The sequence below is a fragment of the Lepeophtheirus salmonis genome, chromosome 12 (genome assembly GCF_016086655.4).
Source record: "Lepeophtheirus salmonis chromosome 12, UVic_Lsal_1.4, whole genome shotgun sequence".
Taxonomy (NCBI): Eukaryota; Metazoa; Arthropoda; class Copepoda; order Siphonostomatoida; family Caligidae; genus Lepeophtheirus; species Lepeophtheirus salmonis.
In genome coordinates, this window is record NC_052142.2 from 3,278,808 (window position 1) to 3,303,886 (window position 25,079).

Consider the following 25,079-nt stretch of genomic DNA (forward strand, 5'->3'; position numbering starts at 1 on the left):
TTCCCTCGTCAAGACGCAACACTTTCCTACACATTCTTGAGTACCCAAAATGGCCTAGCTTTTCAAAAATTCTACTATCCTTACCTCATACAGGACACTGTCTTCTAAGATGATTTTGCGAACAAAATTTGCATTCTATAACTTCTTGAATTTCCATGCTATATGAGTTTTTCTTTTCGTTATATTCTTTAATACTGAACTCTCGTCCTTTATCTCATAAATTTCTTAATCTCAATTCTATTTTTAAATATCTTCTTGAAGGCTGTTTTACTTAAACTTCGCTTATTTTTTTTAGCAGTTTCTTCAGGTCTCCATAAAACCACAATTTTTTGAAATGTGCTTTTGATCTCTGAAATGGCCATAAGCTTCATTCTTCTTTCTTCTTCTCAATGTCCAACAATCAATTTGACTATAATATTTTCTTATACGTACTCCTTCTTATCATATTTATCATTCATTTCTGCCCATTTAACTTTTTTATTTTTGCACTTCTACAAAAATCCTACAACGTCTATCCTTCCATTTGACATCTAGAGTAAATCTTAACTTTATCTAAAATTATATTATATTGGGATCGAAAAAACTTTTGAATTTTATCCAAATCTCCTATACTTATATCTCAAATTCCTCCGGTATTCCCATTAAAAATTTTACCTTTTTCCTCATATCAATATCTAAAAATGATTGTAAATTTGGCAATTGTTTTTGTTGTGGAAAACTCCCAATAATAATTCAGGTTGTTTAAAAAGGAATTTTTCTAAAATTCACTATATCTCTAGCAACACTTTGTTCACCTCCAGATATTACTCCTTTTCTCTCTACGTACAGACTTTCGATTAGCTTGTATAATTATTCATTTTCTCTAGTTATAGACATTGTTTCAACTACTTTATTATTGGCCTCATTTTTAAATTTTAGTAACTCAATTACATTATTCTATAATCTTTGTTTTAATCATAACTTCTGATGATTTATATCGCGAGATGTTTAATGTTCTTTTATAAACAAAAATCATTTTTCTTAATCATAATGAACTCCTTATCTCAGTCTTTCTTCCATTAAGTTGTTTGACTAATCTTTATTCTCCTGAATATAAAGCACTTCTTTATTTGGCCGACTGCACCACGTTGTATATGCACTGTATGTTTATTTTAATATATACTCGCAAATACATTTTCTTTAAATTGTTTTTTTTGTTAAAATTTAAATAAACATTATAAAGATTAAAGTAATAGTAAAATACATCAAGAGGGATTGCTATTAAATTAATCATAAATATACATTATAGCTTAAAATTAACCCCCTTGATCAAATCCCAGCCCTTCAATATTAACAACTTATGTTTTTTTACAGACGGTATGTCTACCATTACAAAATATGACTACATGAAATATGAAAATAATTAGACTATAACAGAAAACAACTATGTTTTCGATGTTCTTATCCTCATCATCAGGTATCTCCTTACTAAATGTTTCAGGGCTGAGTAGAACTCACATGACCATATTGCGAAAATTCGAATAATATCTGCAGCATAATCCATTTTTCTATCCTCTTAACAGAGCTAATACATTAATAGATACAGTTGACCCCAAAACTATTCGTACCCTCACAAAAATGTCAAGAAAACATCATAAGATGTTCATGTTGTATCTACAAACTCATCTAGAATATCTTTAGTCCATGAAAAACTACTCTAAACTAAAAAAAAATAATAATAATAATTTATTCATTTTTTGGAATAAATAAACAAAATATCATTTTTCGCGTTCCACAAGTATTTATACCCAAGGAGTAAAATCACTTAATACTTTGTGACATGGCCTTTGGCTTTCTTCCAATATTGAGTACGCTTACCAAATTGTAGCAAACACTAGAATTAATTTTGGCACACTCTTCTTGACAGAACCTCCAAAGCTCATCAAGATTTGTTGGGCGTCTTTTCCAAACTGTTTTTTTTCCAATGTAGTCCATAGATTCTTAATAGGGTTAAGGTTAATATTTAGACTGGCCAGTCTATAACACTAACTTTATGCCTATTAGCCATTCTAAAACTTTTTTGGATGTGTAATTTGGGTCAATGTCTTGCTTGAACCATCAATGTCTTCCAAGCTTAATTGTCTTTACTGATTGATGTAAATGCATTTCAAGAATCGCGATGTAGTCTTCCTTTTCCACGATGCCATCAATTTTGTGAAGTTTTCCAGTTCCATTGACAGCAAAAAAAAGCCCAAATCATGATGTTTCCATAACCGTTTTTCACTGTTGGAATAGTGTTTTGGGGTTGAAGGCTTGTCCCTTCTGTCGCCAAATGTCCTGATGCTGGTTTTAGCCAAAAAAAAACTTAAGCTTTGTCTCATCTGAATACAGCACAGTGTGCTAGAAATTGAGTTCAATATCTTTGTGATGATTGCCATACTTCAGCCTGCCCTTTAAATGCCTACTCTTGAGGAGTGGAGTCTTTATTGGCACACAACCCCGGAATAATGCAATATCATCAATAAACATAAGAATAATAGTCATCCGTTGAAATTAATCCCATCGGAGTAAGTAAAAAACAATATTTTATAAAAATGGTAATGAAAGTTGTTAAGATTCTTTGGCTAGGGGCATTTGCGAATATCCTATTATATAGGTACTAAATTCTTAAATAAAGATTGGTTAGTCTTTATCAGACATGATGAACAAATAACTTCAGTGTTCAAGAGTCTCAACTGGACACATCTGCGTATATCTCTATTTCATTTGGACACATCTACACTTAAATGCCATCAAATATGAAAGAACATCGACCATAGTCTCTATGGTTTTCTTCTTTACTTAGTGGAAAAGAAATCTTGTCGACCAAACTGACGTTTTTTAAAAATTGATGGTACTTACATTTTCTACTATTTTGGATTTGGAAAATTTTGCTAGACTATTCTGATTTTTTAAAATAAATTTAGACTAAGGTACGCTCTAGAAATTCCATTACAAAGAATAGGTCTCATTTGTTAAGCTAATTATCGTTATTCTGAAATTTGCAGATAATTAATGTTTTTTTTATTATTTTCTTGTCTAAGCCAACAATTAATGAGTCTTGTAGTAGTGACGAAGGTTAGTAAAACATGGAAAGCTTTGTAATATATTTTCAACAACGATGGTAATTTTTGCACCAGTAGCAACAAAAAAAGAAAGTTTTTATGATTTGTCTTCTCCAACAGGTTGAACGTTTGTACTTTAATTTTAAGAATTTTTATTCTGTCAAGTTTATTTTTGTAATAAACACTATCTCAATTACTAACTTTGCTACATGAACGACTTTTAGTATTTCTTGGGGGCATTGCTCTCTGCAAGGAGCAGGCGAACAGCCACATCTATAACAAAATTTTCATTAAGTATGTTTTTTGATGGGATCTGTCTTTTTATGAATTATAATGCTTGAACTCCCCTTAGGAGACAAGTTTTTAGCACTTCTCAGAGACGATTCTAGTTTAAAGATGTATAATCGAACGTTTTCCAATAACTTAGATTATATTTCATCAGCTTAGTTTCATCTGTTACTGAAGTCATAGTACGAGGAATAGGGCGGTTAACAAACGATTTACTTTCATAGCAATAATATCGACATAAGTTCCTGATTCTTTGATTATGTTATTTAAGGACGTATAATCTTCTTCAAGATTTCTGTCGTATTAAACAAAAAGGGTTTTCAATCAACTCCTAAATTTTGTTTACTAGGTGCCCGTGTGTGCTCTTATGAAATACTCTGCAGTACGAAGGATTCTAGAACTTTAACACTACCAAAGAATAGGTACCTGAAGGTTATGGTCTTTTTTATCTAATAAAATAAGTGTGGAATAATTTTGCTTACATGATTATGAAAATACTCTGAGATCCGCATCTTCTTCTAAAGTTGGGAGAGGGGTATTTGAAATTGAACTTTGAAAAGTATGTGTTTTGTATAGAAATTTTTTGTTCATGTTCATGTTTTTATATATTTCCGATATATCACATTTCTTCATCGATTGATCTTCGATCTGAGCTACTTATTTTCGTGACGGATACTTTTTATCCCACTCATGAAGCTATTAAGTTGTCAATTTCCATTCAGATTAGCGACACAATTTTTTATAATTAAATCAGGCTTGCAATTTATTTTATCTTTGATCTAGGACGATCCCACTGAATGCACCATGTGATGTTCTTAGATCTACTCAAGGTTAATAAAAATAAAAGGTTAGACCATGATGTGAACAGGCTTGCTAGAATTTTCAATTTGATATATCGTATTCTATGACGTCACTAATACTAGAATTTTCAATTTAAAGTATTGTACTTATTGTTGGGCAAGACAGACAAATTTTGACGAAACATGCAAATCAATTATATTCTATGACGTCAATATAAAGCGTAGGGGGAAGTCAAACATCAGTTGTAAACGCATTATGGTATAACCTGTTATTTATATTAACCTTGGATAGACCAAAGCTAATATAAATACAAGCTTAGACTATGATGTAATCAGGCTTTCTATAATTTCCAATCTGATGTATTGTACCGACTACTGGGCAAGATAGGCAAATTTTTACAAAACATGCAACCACTCATAGTGTATGACGTCACTATTTCTAGAACTTTCAATTTGATATATAGTACCAACTGCTAGGGAAGAAAAACTTATTTTTACAAAATATGCAACCTCTCATCTACTTTGAAGTACTAAGGCGTAGTGTTAGTGACACTACGCCTGACAAACATCAGTCGTACGCGCGTTATGGTATAACTTTGTATTTTTATTAACCTTGGGATAGAATGATCCTTTATTATTTACAGCTATAGGAGTATAAGTACTATATATAAAGGAGTCAATAAAAGTTGGAAACCTCAACTATCTCAAATATGTAATTTTTCCAAGCGTTTTTTCTCCTTAAAAAAAATATTTGAAGTTACAGAATCTCATTATTTTGATTTTGACAAAATTTGAAAATAATAATATATATATTGTAAAGTCATTATAAAAAAATTGCCCATTCCCAAACGTAATGTTTAAATGTACATGTATGAAAGATAAGGCAACTAACCTAAAGAGAGATACCACGTACCTTTATTTATTTTGAAAACTTTCATCGGAAAAAGAGAAAGAAAAAGGCTCAAAATCATAAGATAGTTAGTCAAATAAGTCAAACATACCAATTACTCTTTATTTCTTTCTTAGGTATCACTTTAATTAAAGTAATTAAATCTAATGAGTTATTCTTTAATGAAAAAACAACGTCAACTATGTCTTCTAAGGATCAAGTTCAAGATGGCATATAAATAAATGACAAGGGATCAACAAGAAAAGTTAATTCTGTTCCTTTATAAACTGATGATAAATACAGTATAAATTATTACTTTATTTATTTACCAAAAATAATACTTCCTATAATGGCCATGACGTATTAAGTAAGACTAAGGAATCGACAGTTGGCAACATAATACATTGTTGACTTTTATATTAGTAAAGTAACACAATGAGAATTACAAGCATATCTTCATTACATCTCTCAACCTTTCTTCCAAAAAAAGGGAAGACTAAAATTAAATAGTGGTGACATTCTTGACAATTGTAAAACGACTATTTATTTATCCTAGAGAACTGTTCACAGTTTAAAAACAAATAATTTAAGTTCAAAAGCATTAAAAAGACTAAGAAGTCAAATAAGTAAATTATATATACTGTTGAGTGGAAGTAATTAAATTTGTTACCCTGCCGAAGGAAATACAAATGTAATATGTATATTAACCTCAATTTTCTTTAGTAGATTGATGAATTATTGCAGTTAATTGTCCATTTATACCTAATTGGTGCAATACTATATGATCTAATGGGAAAGGGGGGAGATAACTAGAAAATCGACACCAGGTGAAAAAGTAGAAAACATTAGCTAAAGTTTTGGGTGATATCACAGTGGGAACTCAAAATTCATGAAACTATATCCTTGCTAAAAGGGGAATCTGGTATCGGTGTTCATCAATGGATGAGTTTGCTAGTGAGACAACGGACTACTCATAACAAAATTTCTAATACTATCATTCATTTTATGCTTCTCTAACTCCTGTTTGACTCATATCAAAAGAGCTGGAAATAAGAATATATGAGCGTTTCTAAGCCAAATATTTTAACATTTTTGGGGTCATTTAATTTTTTTTTCTTACATGTTCGCATAAAAAATTGATAAAAAGGGTTTTCATAGGCATATATATTTAACATACCTATTAATTTTCCAGGAAAAGTTGATGGACTTAAATCTCCATATCCCACAGTAGTTAAAGTCATCAATCCCCACCAAAACGAATCTAAAAAAGACCATGCTCCAAGAGGGTTATCTTTCTCTGCAAAATACACAAGACTACTGAATGTTAGAACTGCAACGCCCACGAGTAACATTAAAAGTCCAAGTTCCTTGTAGGCTTGATTTAATGTGTAAATTAGTGACTGGAGACCTGCAAAATGACGAACCAATTTGAATATTCTCATAATTCTCATGACTCGAACAAGGCGTACAATCTTTCCAGCTTTCCCCATTATATGAAAATCCTTTAATAAAAAGTGAAAAAATTTTATTTTATAGGAAAATATATTTTTGGAAACGACAAAAATCTATAAAAATCGTATGACTTTTATAAATATAAATTATTTGCTTTTCTTATATCTCAATATATTGTAAAAATTAAATACATCAATGTAATTCCTTATCAGATTAATATAATTTGATTAAATAAGTTTCTAAATTATTCAAATATTCGGAACTGAAACTAATTTGTTTGCCGGAAACGAAATATCATCCACATCAATACGGAGGAAGGGATGTGAGTTTGTGTCTCATTCTGAAAATGTGTATAATGCTCAAATCCATAATACATAAATTAAAAACATTTCCAGAAGGACCAGCCAATATGATAATATCTTATGAGTTGAACACTATATAAAATGGGCAAGAAAAATAAAGGAAAGTGACTAAGTGGAAAATTGCCCAATTATTTTAAGCTGAAGTAGGTTATAAGAAAAAACTATATTGTATGGACATATTAAAATAATCCTGTGATATAACGTTGAGGGATGTAGTAAGCTTTATTTTGCTTCTGTATTCCTTTTTTTAGAAACGAAAACCGTAAAAAAGTTACCAGCCTTCATTTTACTCTCTTTTATTATCTTAAATATGCTGTATCTAGGAATCAAAGTTAGTCGTTAAAAAAACCGTTTCAACAAATTTGTATGATGAAATTAAATATTCATTAAAAATATTGATTTCTGCAAGAAATAATCATGTGGGCCTTATTTCATGACAAGATAACTGATATTTTTACAACAAGCTTTTTGTATAACATAATAAGTGATTGAGATGATTAAATTCTCCCCATATACATGGTTATATTTATAGTACAAAAGATGAAAGTGTTGAATATATTTATGTATGTAAAATGTCCCATATCAATAAAATTAAAAAATCACATTGCTAATTTGTTAACTATTTTCTTCAATGATCAACTTATAATAAGCTCACATGGTCAAGGTTAAGTAATTATCTGTAATTAAATTATTTTTTTGGAGATCGTAGATCTTCATGAGAGTATTATTTCAATATGGTGAGAAGCAATTACGTTATTTAGAAGATGATTCCTGACTGTAAAAGTTGGAAAATTACAATAACATTCAAATATTTCAATAAAAGCTAAAGAAGTTCAAAGGTCACTTCAAAGTTATATATATATATACCTACTTTTTGATACATCATTATTTAACAGCTCCTAAGAAATATTTTAATGTAATAGCATGATATTCTATAAATCTCCCTTTTAATGGAATTCCATAGTTCTTATTAATGAAGTATAAGACGATTCCGTAGAAGATCGGATGAATTTGTGTATTCTTGAGCATAAAGACAATGATTGACGAGTCAGAAGTCAATATCCCAGACCCTGATGAGAAGGGGCATATGTACAATGAACTATCATTCCATTAAAAGAGAGGAGATCCACTGAGTGAGGCACAAACAGGACATATCCCCTCAACGGAACTTGAAGTCAAACGGAAGATCAGAAGTCGTGTGCATTGGATATTGGATATCCTCTAAATGGAAAAAACATGAGCTCTTATGAAGGGGTAGGATAGGTGGATGCAAATCCATATATCTGAATATTTTTTGGTAATGATCCATGAATTATTTTATACTTTACACACAGTTCAACATTAATATTTGGATAATTTTAAATATATATGTTATTATAAAAATAAAGCAGTAGTATGACGTATTCTTATTAGAACTCAAATATAAACAGCTCACATGGCCTTTTAGACTTTTGGTAATGTTGATTTGAATAAATTTTCTTTGAATCAACTACTTTTTGTATTATTATGGGGGGGGAGGGCGGATGTATATGGTCTTGTGGAGAGACTCTTCAACTTATATAATAGTATTTGTGTAAATAGAATACTAAAATTGAATTTATATTAAATGCTCTTTTTGTAAATATTACACCAAAGCTACGCGAGAGTTATTTAATTCTTCTTTTTGAGGGATATGTTCTCATTACAACGATCTAACAAAAATAAATAACATAAGAATCCTGCAAAAAATGTCAAGGCATCCCCTCCTCTCTTACTTTATTGAAAGAGCTGCGATGAAAGGAAATAATTTAAAGCTGTATGAAGAAAATATACTTGACTGGAAAAAAAGATATAAATGGGACATATTTGTTGTTCTACTTGAAGATTATGCAAATAAATCCTATCCTTAGAAGGGTAAAATTCATCGATATTTATGATAGGAGGTGCGTTTTAAGTTGAAAGAGCACGAAATTGTCGGAGCAAATCCGAAATTTAGGGTGAATCAAACAGGATTTTATATGAAGTTTCCTAATGACATAAGACAAAGGCATGAATACCTGATTACATTGTAATCCTTTGGAGTTAAAACGTGGAGGGTACCTTTTTAAATGTGAAGATCAAATTAAAAGTTATAATTATTAATACAAAAAAAGGGTGGATAAGATAAAACAGTTGAATTGTTCCTAAAACTTGGAGAAGTAGTTGGGGATTACCCAAAAAAGAGTTCAGCCAATGAAGTGGCTGAGCTCAAATACAAAGAATAAAAAGATGAATGCAGAGATGGTGATAACGTTGTAGAAATTATTACTGGCCCTGTCCCCATACTACATATAGTTCGTTAGTAAGGATGTCTCATTAACTTGAAATTTGAAGGTGCAAATGGCAGTTCCCAAATTGTTTTGGCCTTATTCATGGCTGTAACAGTACCAGGTGGAATGTTTATTGCAAGATGCTAGGCAAATGAATCCCTATCAAATTCATCACCTATTCCGGGTTAAGAAATTCCTCCAGAGTTGGTAATTTCTGAGGTAACAGTTGGATTTAAATCAAAGGAAGACTCCCCATATCTCAAAAAAGTAGTGCATACAGCTATTGAAAACTCTGATGACGTTCTCAAAATGCCATGGGCAGAGAATATGAGTGATGAAAATGAGGAAGGCCAAAAAACAAACAAACGAAAATCATCCTTTCGTTGAGGAAAATAACAGTGTTCCCTCTGAGGTCATTGTAGAGAATATTATTTCTATTGAACCCTTCTCAGTGAATACAAGTGAAGAAATTATATCTCCTTCGTGTGTTCCAAATAAATACTGAAGAAAAATTTCAAAGGAAAATAATGAGGACTTGCATACATACCAAAAAAAAACTACAACTAAATCTGTATCTAAGACGATGTCTGGTTTGGTTTTAATAATATATTCTTTAACTTCCGGGTTCTCTCTGCAGAATGAACTAACTCTGAATAATTGTGGAAATAAATATTTTACCTTATTTTAAAATAATCTACTAAGGTTTTTTAAGAAGAAGACCAAGTTCGATGATTTTTCAAATCCCCGATTTTTAGGGAGCAGAAGATTAATATGAGTGGTTAAAATACTTTCGCTGAATACGAAGGATGGACGAAATCAAATTTCTCGACATTCTCTTATAGAAAGTCTGCTATATGAAAAACCAAATATTATCTGTTTCCAAGATGTAAGGTACCCTATATGCATGTCCTTCTCACGTGAGTCCCAATTTTGTGTTTCAAACAATATTATCACTTCGTCGCAGGAGATGGGACACACCAGGAGATTCTTTATTTGGTTTCAAAGACTATCAATAACCCCAAGTGTGTAAATAATTTATCATATGGGGGACAGGCATAAAATATTTATTCCAAAAGTAACAAATATGAACCTAAAATTATATGCTTTGCCTTCTTTCAGGCAATTATCAACGTCTGCAAAAATGACTTTTATCCACTATTGATAAATTTAGATCTGTATAAATCAAATTTTTGATACCCTATTTTTCAATTAAGTTCCAAACTTATCATGGAATTGACTTACATGATATAATTATAATTTTTAATCATCAGGATATTCTGTTTTGAAGAAGTAGGAAGAAGTTTTTACAGGTCGATTTATCACTTGTTTCTTCTTCTATCCAGTGAAAAACATCCACTCCACTTTATAGTCCTCATTCGGGATCAGATCAGAAATTGATATATATATATATATATATTTTGTTATATCTTTGTTTGTTTTTTTGTTATTTTATTTATGTTGAATATTGATTTATTCAGTACAAGATCGTAATTATTACATTATTGAAAATTTCACCTAAAATGCCGTTACATAGAATAAATAAGAAGGAACATAGCAGTATTTTAAAAATGAATAAAAAACAATATTGTACATACATGCATCAACATAAAAAACAGATAAACATCTTTTTTTGAAGGAGAATTTGCGCTTTTCCCAATAGATCCTCGCTCATTCTATCCTTTTCTCCAATATATCATTTAGTATGGACTACGCATGTACTACATATATGACGTAGTATCGATCAAGGTCACTTCACAAAGCGGGAAATTCACATTCAACAATATCATCAAAAGAAACGTTTTAAAGACCCAAGTTGGATAGTGACACGTGAAGGTTTTATCAAAGAACTATTTGTGCAAATATTTTTACCAGATGCATAGATGAGGTTGATCCCTATTTAGTTGAACTGGGGAAGTCTATGGAAATGAGTGGGAAGCTTCGACAATAAAAAAAAGAGGCCGGATAATACTGATCCTGAAAAACACTCATAAATCATAAAATTTAATTATATTAACAATAACATAAAAAAATTGTGTAAATAGAGAAACAAATTTTGAATTCAAAAGGGTTTTTCATTTGCTTAGATCAAATTTCATTAAATAAAAATGCTAAGACTTCTATGTTATCTAAGAATTAGAACAAAGGAAGAGATTCGATATATTTTATCTTCCACAAGAGTTGCTTTACTTCCGATATCTAAGACCAGGATGACCGCATGAAAATTTATCCAAAGAATAGAACCAAACCAGACTAAGCCTCATACCAGAATAGAGTTGACTCCCTCCTTGGATAGGAATCTCTACATCCATATATAACAATAAATATATTGAAGGTTGAAACTATGACAGGATAAGTTCACACTTGGATTAAGATAAAATGCTCGTAATGTAAAATATAAAATAAAAATATGTTAATTTATGTACTACAACAATATGAAACTATAACCGTAAAACAAAAATATATAATTTGAAATTTAGATGTACTTTTAATTTGAGAATTGTTAAGATCTAGGATCATTCTTCATTTATTAAGACCGGAATAAGTGGATTTCTATGTTCACCAAGAATTGAAACCAAAGGAAGATTGAGGGAATCGAAAGAAGATACTCCTAACTTGATTATCCATCTCAAGAGATGCTTATATTCGGAACTCCGTATTCTACAGGTGACAACGGGTTAAAAATCATCAGAGGAAAACTATCACGCTTTATTAGAGAGCAAAGTCGACTTCCTTCCTACGGAAGATGTTTTCAGAATTGTAACAATGAAAAGATCCATTCACGATGAGTAAATAATTGCAATATTTTAAATATAATTAGTAATGACTTTATTTGTATTTCTACTAAGCGTGGTATTATATTGACATTTTGATATTAATTATTAGAATTTATCACAGGCTATAATGTCAATATCGTGATATTAAAATGGTTAACATTATTAAAAAAATGTTGCATACTTGGTAGTACACCCCCATCAAAAAAGGAATAAAAAAAAAAAAAAAAAAATCCTTGGATATACATATTTTTTAAATAGGTATTTTTTTAAATAAAACATGGAATATTTTTCCATTATATTCCTTATCATATTAATGATGAATAAGTTCTAACGGTCTTAAGAAGAGTATCTATAAGAGATACTATGAAATTAAAATCCACTAAATATATATGGATAAAAATTTTATTCCTCCAAACTTCAAAATCTCGTGGAATGACATATATAATTAAAAAAAGGAGGAAAACCCGATAAATCCTGAGATGGTTTGACTCCATCAAGGCATTCCACGACTATTGCTGAATTAGCTCGATCAAGGAACGGCACAACGATTATCATCAACTCCACTGAGTAACACTTTTTTTTAGGCCAAAACAAATGCTCAATAAAGAAGCCTATTATAAGGGCAGTTGAACTAGTATCCTAGATTTAAAAATTTATGTTTAAGGCCTGGGGTTTACAAAAAGTGATCTTCTGTATGGTCATCGACAAACACTGGTTGAGCTAAACAACTAACAATTGGCTAACGCATCCTCTCTCTAGCTAATTTGTTCAGAACAAGAAAGAGGATGCAAGATAAAACTTATAAATAGACAAATAGGAATAAAACATGCACAACTAAAAAAATTTGAATGCTTTTTTAAAAAAAAAACCTCCATGATCACCTTCATCCCTTATGGTATTGACTTTTTATTCTATTTTACAACGTACATAATTGTCAATATTTTGGATATCGATACTTCTATTGTGAACATCTCTGAATGACTGAACGTTATGCTACAAGAAAATTACCTTTAGTGATTTTTCAGCCCATTGTTGTAGTACCGTCTCCTCTGCACTATTAATTAATTGTCATACAATTGAACAAAGAAAAAAGAAGTTTTTTTCATTAAATATGAAACACTGAGCTAGAACACAAGCTCGTTGTTAGTTTGTTATTTCTTAGATTAAGTAGTCCTACAGTTTTAAAATATTAAATGTGCACTCAAAAATGAGCGTCGACTACTATGAAAAGGGACAAACTTTAATGTACTAATAAGATAATTAGCTTCACCGGTCTGAAAATTTCCTTTTTAATACGCAAAATCAACTTTTATTATGTTTCGCATGTTAAAGGTTATTTAGTGTCATATTATCTTCTTAAATGTTTTTTATAATTATTATAAAAATTTGACCATCTTTTATTCTACAAATAATAAGTCATGCTATTTTTAGAGCCATAAATCGCTAGATATTTGAAGAAAAACAACTGTGTTTGGTGATAAAGTTACTGTTGTTTTGTATACTAAAACTTTATTAGGATATTTACTTCAGATTGATGTGTTTTCCTCCAGACAATATAGTAAGATAAATCCTTTAAATGATATTAGATTTTCTAACGTCAACGTTACTTAATTTAAATAGTACCTCCGACGTTCAAACCAAATAGCAATATTCTAAATTGCAAATAAAAACTAAAAAATATAAATTCCAGATGAAGTTTATTTTCTTGATTTTGTCGTGGCTGAAATAGTTGTACACAGTGATGAAAGCGGGTGTATAGTGGACATTTAAAAAAACGAACCTTATGACTTGTTCCATCTAAGGTCGGAGGAAAAAGCTTTCATGGCCTAAAAAAGCCTCTTGACATTACAGCAAAATTTTAAAAAAATCGCTTCTTTTGAAATACCTTCGAATTTCAGCCCATAAAACCTTCATTGGTGATAGTAAATACTACGAAAATGCCATAACCACGGGCCGCTCCAGAATTTTGCTTGGCACCCTAAAATGCGTAGGTCGAGTGTCTGAGAATGACATATTAAATGCTCTGACCCTTTTTACCAATGAGGTTAAAAACACTGGCTATAAATGTTCGAAAGCAAATAAAAACATTCTTGCTTCCCATCTCGCACTTAAAATCTTTGAAAACACATTTTTTAGACGTTAGCAAGAATTCACGATGAATTACGATAAAACCAAATGTTCTAAAAAGCTATATATAAATAAATTAGGAGTTATGGAATATAAAATAGAATATATGGGAGTATAGATCTGTTTCTAAAATTTTTGTTATCCCAAATCAAACCAACATTTCATTTTTACTTTTGCACATTTATTAGTTAAACATGCCATCAAAAGACATGCAGTGGTTAACCGAGAACCAAGGATTTGTGGCCTCCTAACTCTCCCGACCTTAATCCTTTGGACTATTTTGTCTGGGGCCTATGTCGAGAGACATAACAACAGATATCCCCATAGCACCAAGGCCTGATGGACTCCATCAAGGAGGTATTCGGCAACATGGACAATGAGATGGTCAGAAGAGCCTGCGGCCGGTTCAGAGGCCGTATTGAGGCCGTTATTGATGCCAACAGTAATATTATCAAATGAATGGCTACTCTATACCTATATGCTCGTCATAGTTTTGATTTTCAATAAAAAAGTTAAAAAATGTATCTTTTGTGTTGTTTTTTGTAGAAAAATATTTTGGCGACAATTTGATCCCCGCTCCCTGTACCTACAACTGTTTATTACAAAGTTAATAAATAATGGACCAGATGACACCAAAAATAAATTATTTTTCTCAGAATGAATAAAATTTGGAGTTATTTAAAAATTTGAAAAAAAATCATATAGACTGAACAAAAAATATATATAATTACCTGTAGGCCTCCAATTAAGAGATCTAAAAAGAATGGAAGTATTGCGAAAAGATCTACAATATTCATTGGACAGATAAAAAACTGTAGCTTTCTTGGAGCGCATATGAAGCGAATCTATAAATTTAACAATTTTTCATTATTTATGGTTTTATGGTTAATCTAATATTATATATAGAGCTGTAACAAAATACTGAGCAATGGCTAACGTAGAATAAATCTGTAAAAGTGAAAATATAATAAAAATCACATCAATAATTATTAATAACTATATTTAAGAAGCAAAGAGCATAAGAATAAAACATATTTTCCATAACATTATTTTTGACTATATTAGAATTCCTTAAAAATGTGAACATTTCATACTTTCTTTCTTAAGATAGTTAAAATCTTTTGCTATATTGAAATATTTTCTCTATTTCAGAATTTACAAATAGAACATAAATATAATTTAAAAAGCTAGGATCTTTCCATTTTTTTTTTTTTTTTTAAATGTAATGTCTCCTAACTTGATGTATCGAACATTTTTTTTCTCCGTTATCTCAGACAATTTACTTTTTAACAGCTCTAATCTTACATCTATCTTAATACAAGTTTTTACTATTGGTACTCTTCTAAGTATGGGTAATTTTATTCAAACGCTGTAACAGTTTTTTGAATTTTATTAAAATTTTAATGTATAAAGGTTAATTTCGGGAGTATACATCCGTATTCAATATTTCTTTTTTCCAGGAAAAGTATTTTTGTTGGCAGAACTTTTTTCATTAAGAACATTAATTAGGTCATTTTCTTAATCAATTTGGACATTATCAATATCAGGGTTTGTTAGGTAAGTTCCAAAGAGAAACCAATTAAAGTATGGGATGAAAGAAATGTATTCTTTCCAATTTTTACATCTTTCAAATATCAGATGTACCCATATTTATTGTACATTTTGGAACTATAACCAACAATGTAGTCAAACAACCCCCAAATTGTCCTATGGGTCTTTTTTGAGAAGAAATATATGACCTGTGAAATACTTTTTCTAGCCAATTATTTTCCTCCTGCAGCGCATTTTTTACAATCTTACGGAACCATATAGCTTAACAAAGCTTCAACAGAATAGTTATTATCTTTTTACGAGTTTATCCTACACAACTCGGCAACTTTTTTTGGAGATTAAACTTCCATATCCTCTTAGCAACTTCTCTTCTTTCCCCCATCTTCAAAACTTTACCTGTAAGTTTTTCTTAATTACGCAGCCCTCTTACTCAACACCATTGCATGGAGTCCATTTTTAAGTAAGTAGTTTGGTCGTCTTCTTTCTACTTAGGTCCAATCCTGAAGTATTCTTCAATTTAAAAAAAAGGTCTAGTAACATCCCTATTCGGGAGTCATATGTTTTCTGTTGTATGCTCGACTAATAAGTTAACATCATTTGCATACATGTCTAATATATGCTTCTTTTTTTAAAAATCTTTCGTTGCCCCCAATAGATATAGTTGAACCACTAATATATAATAATGTTCTAATCGTGAAAAACTTTTTTTTTGTTAACGTCTTCTCACCATCTTCAAAATATGATTATGTTCGATAGAGTGCAATGCTTTAAAAAAGTGTTACACAATCACTGATCCAAATGTATTTCTGCTATTTACAGAATAATTAATTAATTTTTAATTTCTGCCAATTAGCTTTGTGACTCATTAGGTATCACAGGTTTAAGGAGAAATATGATATCTTCAAGAAAAGCAGAGAATGCATTCTCCAAAAAAGGTTACTGAAACTAGAAAAAGGCTTGTGATTCTCGAAGAGAATTCTCAAAACATGAAATAATTACTCTTACATTGAAGCCCATGAACGTATGATAACTATTCCTGGAATATCAAAGGATATTGGAGACATTTTTAACAAAAGTCTTACCACTGTGAAGGAAATAAATTGAATGATACTTTCAAAAATTATGTCCAATATTTGTCTCAACAATCTTTACCATTCAGAGGTAACTGGAGTTAAAAAGAAAAAAATGAATAAAACTCTAACTTTTACTCCGAAGTGACGGTGACAAAAAATTAATTTTCGTGGATGGAAAAGATAACAAATCGATTTGATTCCCAGTAATTCAAAATGAAATCTTTTTGAAATCATGGAACTGCAAGTTTTACGTGATATTGTTAAAAAGATATAATCGGCAGTTTTCTTCACTATCCTTTAAGATGAAAAAAGTGATAATTCCAAAACTAAACAACTGGTTGTTTGCATTAGATGGATTTATGATACCTTTCAATACACATCCGGACTTCATAGGGGGTTTCCTATGACGAAATACATCCTCCAAATAAATTGGGTTTTTTGTTTGGTTTTTTTTTATTGAAGACATTCTCTTAAGAATGAATTAAAGTTTTATCAAGCTAAGCCTTGGCTTTAACAATATTCACTCCCTCACTAAAAGCAATGCTTTATTAAAACATGAATGTCTTTTTAATGCATTTTATTACAAAATACAATAACATATTTTTCTCCTTAACAATCCTATATATCTCAAATCCATTGTCCAAACGGATTAAAGAAAAAATAATAATAGATATATTTTAAGAAGAGTCAGAACACAAAATGTTGTAATATAGAAGGATAACTTATAGTTATTTTGTTTGTTTTACTTGACATGTGTTTTTTAACATAACAATTATGAAAACATAAAGAGCAAATACACTGAAACTACACGAATATACATAATATATCTGAACAGTTATCCTGTTTACATCACTATTCTGTAATAAATAAATATATATTTACTAATATTATTATAATATACATCCCTTCTTTATATTCCTCCCTTCCTCCGACGTAAGAAAAACAAAGGATAAAAAGGAGACTGAGTTAATGAGCGAGTGCTTATCCCTCCCTTTTAGAATATTGGTTAATCGTAGAGAGACTATGTTTACAGAAGAATAAAAAGTAACCAACAACTAATTAATGTAAAAAACATATACAAAACATATTCTATCTATTGTTTTCCCTATCCATCCATTCTTTCCTATTCACCTCCATCCGTGCATTCTCCGGATCCAAAACGACTTGTTTATCTTTGATTTATCCTAGAACACAAATTCATCCATGTATTTTGAAGAAACCACCTGGAATCCTCTTCATTTTATACCGGATCGTGTAGAGGATTGAGAGGACGCTCACAATCAAACTCTCAATTTTCTGCAGTTCAATTGCTGGCTCGACATCGTTATGAGCAAGTCCAGAACTTCTAGATTCACCTGGTATTCTGCAAGAATATTTTTCTCCACGACATCCCTTATGCAGTGAGTCCTTGTGCACGTGTAGAACATGCGTCTGTTTGACTCAGTGTCTTATTCAAGGATTGAGGAAATCCTCTTCGTTGGATCTGGAAGTGACTTATTTAGAAATAATGAGAAGGTTGACATTCAATACCAGAACCATTTTTCCCGGAGTCCATGAATGGATTCATCATATTTGTTTTGGGTGTGTATTCACAAATTTTCCCCCCGAGATCCACCAAGCTTTTGATTATCTCCGCAATTATCGTGTGAAAACTTGAAAATTTAGTCATTTGAATTAGTCATCAAGATTTCCATTCCACGATTTGTATGGGATTCCAAGACAATGGTCGACGGAATAAATGGACCATATGGGAGAGGACGCTTTGTTTAGTCTTTGATAATACTCTCCCGAGAGTTAGAAACTCTCACACACTAGGGGTGAACCCCTCATTAATAATATAACTTATAGCTGAAGACTTTGGAAAAATTAATGCTTTAGGAAAATCGGGCAGGGAAAGAAGATAATAACAAGGAACCAACGAAATTACAGGGAACAAGTAATTTTCAATACAGAAGGAAGGTTCCTATGAGAAAATTGGAGAGTGATACTTAGGAAAAGATCAAATTTACAACAGCAACCTAAGAAAATAGTTCAAAGAAATAAGGAAAAACTAGAGGAACAGAACAAAAAGCGATCACTACAGACAACAAAACAACAAGAACACGGAAAAACTGTAAGTCCTTTTTAGACTCAGAGTATAATTAAGGATCGACATTGGAGTAATTCTTGTTAATGTTCATGTTCATTTCCTTCTCTTCCCTTCCTTCATTAAAGCTTATTATAGTTGATCTAATCAAACATTATAACAGCTAAACTGCTCTGCTCTCAAGCGTTCTTCAAATTATCAGGGTTACCATGTTGATTTTAGTTTTTTTTTTTTTTTAATCTCCCCAAAATACACTCGATGTTCACCACTTGACATCGATGTAGAAATTATGATACATCTAAACACATCGACTCAAATAGGCTGATATGAAGTTAGTCGGCTAGCGATTACAGCTTTCCAATAGAACATTGCAAAGTCTAGAGACCTTGTAACCGTATAAGTTCCATTATTCTTCTTTGAAATTCCAAAAAGAACCATAACTTTAACAAATTTATCTTCCCATCCGACAACCCTTTGACGTTGATGGATACTAAATATTTCAGGATGGAGATGGCAGGGCAGTGTACAAATGCGTAAAAAGTGTCATTATAGAGTTTTTCACAGTCCTTCTGGTGCTTGTCATATTTTATTTTTGGAGATTTGTAAATGCCAGTGAACTTTTTATCATAATTTATTCCCCTCGGAATAACACTATTATTTATTTCCAACTCATAGGACGTCCCAAACGCTTACTATGAAGCTCTTAGGGTCTATTTACAGCTGCATCAAAGTTAAAGACTCATCTTAACGTGCCACGGTGATGGCATAATATAATATTTTGAAGAATTAACAAGTGGACACCTTATTCTACCATTGTTCAGCAAAATTCTTCTGAATTTCAATCATGAATTGTTAAAATATTCCATTTGATTTTATGCTCTTCTAAAATGACGGGGTCTGATTAATTTCTAAAGAAAAACTTTTTATTTATATTTTTTCGAATGATATCAATCGTCGAGTCATCTTGAAAAGCAGAAGCGCGCATTCAAATTATTATCGGAGCAGAGCTCTATATTGGGGAGATTAAAGAAGTAATTTGTTGGTCAGATTGGTCCCCATTGTAAGCCCAAGGTACACTAGGTGGTTCTTTATACCTCTTCTCAATTCTAAAGCTCGGTTTCTTGAAAGATAAAAAAAATTGGTGTCAATTATCGGCACAGCAAGACTTAGTTTGGCTATTCGCCTCCTACATTTGATTTATACATTTGAAATACCCTTTATATAATTTATATAAATCAACACTATTAAGCTAATTGTCCCCTTCTCAAATAGTACTTCCAACAAGTTGCAGACTGGCTGTAACCATATATAAAATTATGGGTATTACAAGGAGGTTATAAAAGCAAACCCTTTCTTGGAGGTTGAATCTTTTCCATAAAGAAATCCTTTTGATGACGAAGAACAAAATTTTGTTCAAATTATTTTCATGAATAAGACCACTACTCCACTGTAAACCCCAGATGCCCACCCTTCTCCTTACTGAGCAGCTTACAACTGTATGATCATCTCAAGCTTCCAGAAGCCCATAGGTGACATAGAAGCATCATTTCTATACAAAGTAAATCTTGTTTTTTCTTGAAACTACCTATTAATTCAGGAGGACTTGTACTCTTGCAATTAGTTGAACTTCAGAATTTGATACTACGATAAAAGGGAAGTAATCTGCATATAAATCAATTACTTAACGATAACTATTTTCTAAGTTGATTATCTTGCTTTCTAGTCTATCTAATGATATAGATTAAGGTTCTGCTGTATAACAAGGTTCTAAAAAATCCGTTTATGAATAAAATTTGTAACAATTCCAAGTATTTGCTAAAGTGAAATATAATCAAAAGCTTTGCAGTAGTCTATAGCTATTATTCCTATAAACTTATTCTCCTTTCCATTATATCAATCGCATCCTAACTATTGCACGAGGTATCATAAATATTTATATGCTTCAAAAATAATTTTTGTTCAATTCTAATTTTTTGGTTGAGAATTGGTTATATTTGTTGTACCAATACTCCAGAGAGAACGGTGATTTGTCTTCAATGGCTATAATGGCTTTCTTTTTGAGAATCAATTCAATTATTTCTTTTGTTTGGGATTTCGGTAGTCGTCCAAACTTATATATAGATTTTCCAATTTTTGAAAGATACGGAATTACTTCATCAAGAAATTTCAAAAATATTTTTCCCAAGACTCCATCTGGACCACAGGCTTCATAATTCTTATAACACCTTCTTACAGAAATAATATCCTTGGAGAAGGTATAATTGAGAATTATATATATAGTTGAAATTACCCCACTTTTTAGGTGTTGATTATTATACTATTCTCTCTTGTGTACCTCCACACATATTCGTATATTCTTGTAAATATGTATTTATTTGTTGCGTCTAATGTAAATATAGTAAAATAATTGTTATTCTACTATATGGAAGCAATAATAACGCGTTTTTGTCGAAGGTAATTAAATTTAAAGGTATTTTAATTACTTTGTCCCATATTATTTTGGCGGTGTTTCTTGTAGAAACAACATGGGGTACTTAGAGCCGGATATAAGCGAATGGGTGAGTTTGTGGTGATTGATTTCTTTGGATTTGTAGTTTTGGATCAGACGCCGTGGTTTTTGAGGATTAATGTCGTTCGAGAACAAAATTTTAATTTACAATTGAAATATCAGTTTGATTTTAGAAATTAGTTATTTTGTTTACTTGTTTTGTTTGATACGATATTGACTATTGTTATAGTATATAACTGTTTATTTATATGCGAATGTGTGGGGTTATATATTGGAGCATTCTATTGATTATATTCTCTTATGCATATTATTTATTATAATATAATATAATTTTATAGGCTCACAGATAAGTTCGATCTCTTCTAACGTACAAAAAAAAAATACCAAGGCATCGAAAAGGGATTTGCAATTACTGATGTTGACAAAACGGAGACATCCAAAAAAAGCCATCATCGTCATTATATATCTCTGAGGTCGACTGAAAATTCTTTGATACCTATTTCGGACTTTGAAGTAGAGAAAATATCAGATTATATTGCCCCTGCACTAGCAGATATATTTATAATTTCCCATATGAAGAATTTATTATTTGTTGGTTTGCCTGCTAGTTTTGCCATCTTGATTGGCCTTGATATCCTCCCTAGGTTCTTAGATATTTCATATCAAACATGGAAATATTGACAATGTTTCGAAAAGTATACTAGATTTATAGGGTAATTGGGGGAGGGGGGAGGCTCAGTGATACAAATGATTAAAAATGTAAGTAAAATAAGTTTCTTCATATTGTACTGGTACATGAAATACAAGAAATAAAAGAATTTTCCGAATTTTAGAAGTTGGAGAGTGTTGGTACATTACTTGATTGCATATCTCTAAATTGGACTCTGAGGCCCATAAGAGGTTTCACTGAGGGTCAACAACCCACAATTCAGTCTCAGTTGAATTTATTTTTTACTCGTGATATAGCTTTGAAGATATGGAATCTTAGTGTCGAAAAGTTCCTATTATCGGAGTATTTAAATAAAGGCAAAAGAGATGATTTATCAACTCTTTTATTGAATCAGTAACTCAAATTAAAAGTAATACTCAAGAGGATTTATGTTATCTTCCTCATCATGGAATGTGGGAAGAATCTTCAAGTACAACCAACCCTAGAATAGTATTTGATACATCAACGAAATCTGGTCATAGTAAATCTTTGAACGGTTATTTGAATGTTGGGCCAATACTTCAATATGAACTTCTTGACATTTTATAGTGTTGTTATTTTTATCCCTATGCAATTGTTGTGGATATTGAAAAAAATGTAAAATAATGTGTCTGTTCAAAAATATCACAGAAACCTATGGAGGTTCTTTTGGAGATAGACACTTGCCTAATTGAGATTGAGTGTGTTATAAATAGCCTTCGTCATCCTTGTTTGGTGATCGGGTTTGACCCCTTCATTGCTAATATCGGGATTTAGCAGATAGTTTTGGACAAAAAATCTACACTCCTAATAATAGATGGAGAACAAATAAACGTTACTCCAATCTATTCTTAAATGATGCATGAGAGATTATATTCAATATCAGTAGAGAAGATCAAAGTGAAGAAATCCAGAACTAAATCTTCTAGTCGATAATGTAGTGGTAATAGTGGACGAAGTATTAGGGCAATCAGAGGGGCCGTTAGTGATAGTTGTTAATATTAATGAGGGTAAGGATGGGCTTTTTAGCAGCGTTCTTATCCGATTCTCTAATAGTTGAACATTTACACGGCTAGTATGCCAGGTCGCATTCTTTATGCCTTTCGAATGAATATTGATTTGATGAATTGGTAATTGATATATCTATTAAAATTAAGCTATTTATTGGGGAATGTTAATTATTATACTATTCTCTCTTATGTCCCCAACACATATTTGTATTTTCTTGATAATATGTATTGTTTGTTGCGTTTTATATATATAAGGTAAAATCATTTTTATTATGATATAGAAGCATTAAAGATACGTTGTTGTCGGGTATAATTCAATATATTAGGGTTTTAATTACTTTGTCCCATATATGTATTTTAATTGAGTATTTTTACGTCTGCGTAATTCCAAGCAAATCAATTTATGATCAGAAGAAAGATAGGTTTATAAAATGTTTTTTTACAATGAGAGTAAATTTAGAGAAATCAAAGCTAACCTCTTATTTAAAAAAATACTATCATCTGGACTAAATTTTTGAGTCAAGTTTACGATATTGAACTTAAGAATTTTATTTTGTAGAGAAGTAAGATTTGTATGGTGGGAGTTATATTTATGGAAATCGATATTTAAATCCCCAAACAGCTAGAATAGAGATTTTGCATAAATTGTCATATTTTGGGTAAAATATATCTAGGTGTATTTGGCCTAGATCACCTCCTTTCTCCTTGCAATTTGCATAAGACTTTTAAGATATACATTTTACTAATTGACATAAAATTATTTTTCAAGATAATTGTATTATGAAATAACTTTATAAGTTAAATCAAAGTTTAAAGTAAACTTTGTTGTAAGGTCTTGTGTCATAGTAATTTCTATTTGAATTTACATAATTGCTAATCGAAAATCTAAATTTGCACAAAAATGATATTCTTATAGACAACATGACGATTCTTTTGCGGATAATTATTGATCCAACTAGAGTTGTATTACTACGTTTTGATCTTAAGTAATTTTTTCGTTGGCTCAGACTTGAATGAAACTCGTTACAATTAGTACTTGAAACCAGGAGATCTCAGAACTGACTAAGAGCTCTGGGTGCAATTCCATTCTTTATCTATTTCCATCACAATATCTTGTCTACAATTAAACAATCAAAATGGGTATTGGAGAACCTAGTCCATTGGCGTATGGAGATTTTAAATTTATTGAAAAGTAGAAAACAACCCTCAAGCCAAGATATTCTTTTAAATTTTTAGGCACTGTGATTAAGTAAAAAATATTGCAAGCTTTGTTTTAAAATTATCAAATGGCGTCCTTTTATTTCAGATTAGTAAAACATGACATTACTTGAAAAAAGCCGTATCTACAAAATTTCAGACTTTTCTTATTATTTTTTAATGAAGGTTTATTGAAAAAATCATAAATACTTACCAAATCTTTGTACTAATTAAAAAGTTGATTTAAACTTACTAGATATTCAATAATGAAAAAACAAATAGCTATATTGTCCACAATGTTCATAAGAAAAACAGCCCATGGAAAATCCGATGGAAATCCAGTTTCTTCCTCTCTTTGAAGCTCTGGAAATGTTCCCAATACAAATGTAAAAGTTGATATCAAAACAATTCCCAAAGATGTAAAAGCCATAATCTAATGGATGAATAAAACCTGAATTAAATGTGTCTTTTTTGTCAAATTTAACTTTCATTGTTTCAAAATAATTATGTAATGTATGTTATATTTATTTTATTTCCAAAAAAGTTCATCATAAGCCTTTTTTATCACACAAATTATATTTTTTCCTTGGACCCGACGGGCATATATTAAACTCGGGAAAATAACATTTGAACCAACGAATTCAAGCCAAGGATGGCATTCATCTTTGAGTGAATAATCCAAAATTGATCTCAGTTTTCCTTGGAGACATCAAGCTTATGGGAGATCTGGGATTATAATAATTAGGGACCCTAATAAATTATTTTTCTAAAACACAATACAACAGCATTTTCCCTGCAGGCTAAAACCCACATTTATTATTATTATTTAAGGCGTAGAAGACGAAAATGACCATTAATGCATTCAGCCTCTACAGGTTTTTTCTTGAAAGCCTTTTCTAAAA

The 25,079-nt window shown here is 30.8% G+C and overlaps 1 protein-coding gene and 1 long non-coding RNA gene across 8 annotated transcripts in view; one reads left to right on the forward strand and one right to left on the reverse strand.

Annotated features, from left to right (window-relative positions):
• Nucleotides 1-25,079, forward strand: part of LOC139906820 (uncharacterized) — a 100,296-nt gene that overhangs the window by 72,417 nt on the left and 2,800 nt on the right. The window lies entirely within an intron of this gene.
• LOC121127040 (potassium voltage-gated channel subfamily B member 2) overlaps nucleotides 1-25,079 on the reverse strand; it is an 88,495-nt gene that overhangs the window by 14,296 nt on the left and 49,120 nt on the right. For all 7 annotated transcript variants that reach the window (XR_005867457.2, XM_040722412.2, XM_040722414.2 and 4 more), the window contains 3 exons: nucleotides 24,431-24,610; nucleotides 14,795-14,908; nucleotides 6,238-6,562 (listed from right to left, as the gene is read on the reverse strand). Coding sequence is in view for 6 of the 7 variants with exons in the window: in XM_040722412.2 (XP_040578346.1) it covers nucleotides 6,238-6,562; nucleotides 14,795-14,908; nucleotides 24,431-24,610 (619 nt within the window). In the remaining variant the exon portion in view is untranslated. The remainder of the gene's footprint in view (nucleotides 1-6,237; nucleotides 6,563-14,794; nucleotides 14,909-24,430; nucleotides 24,611-25,079) is intronic.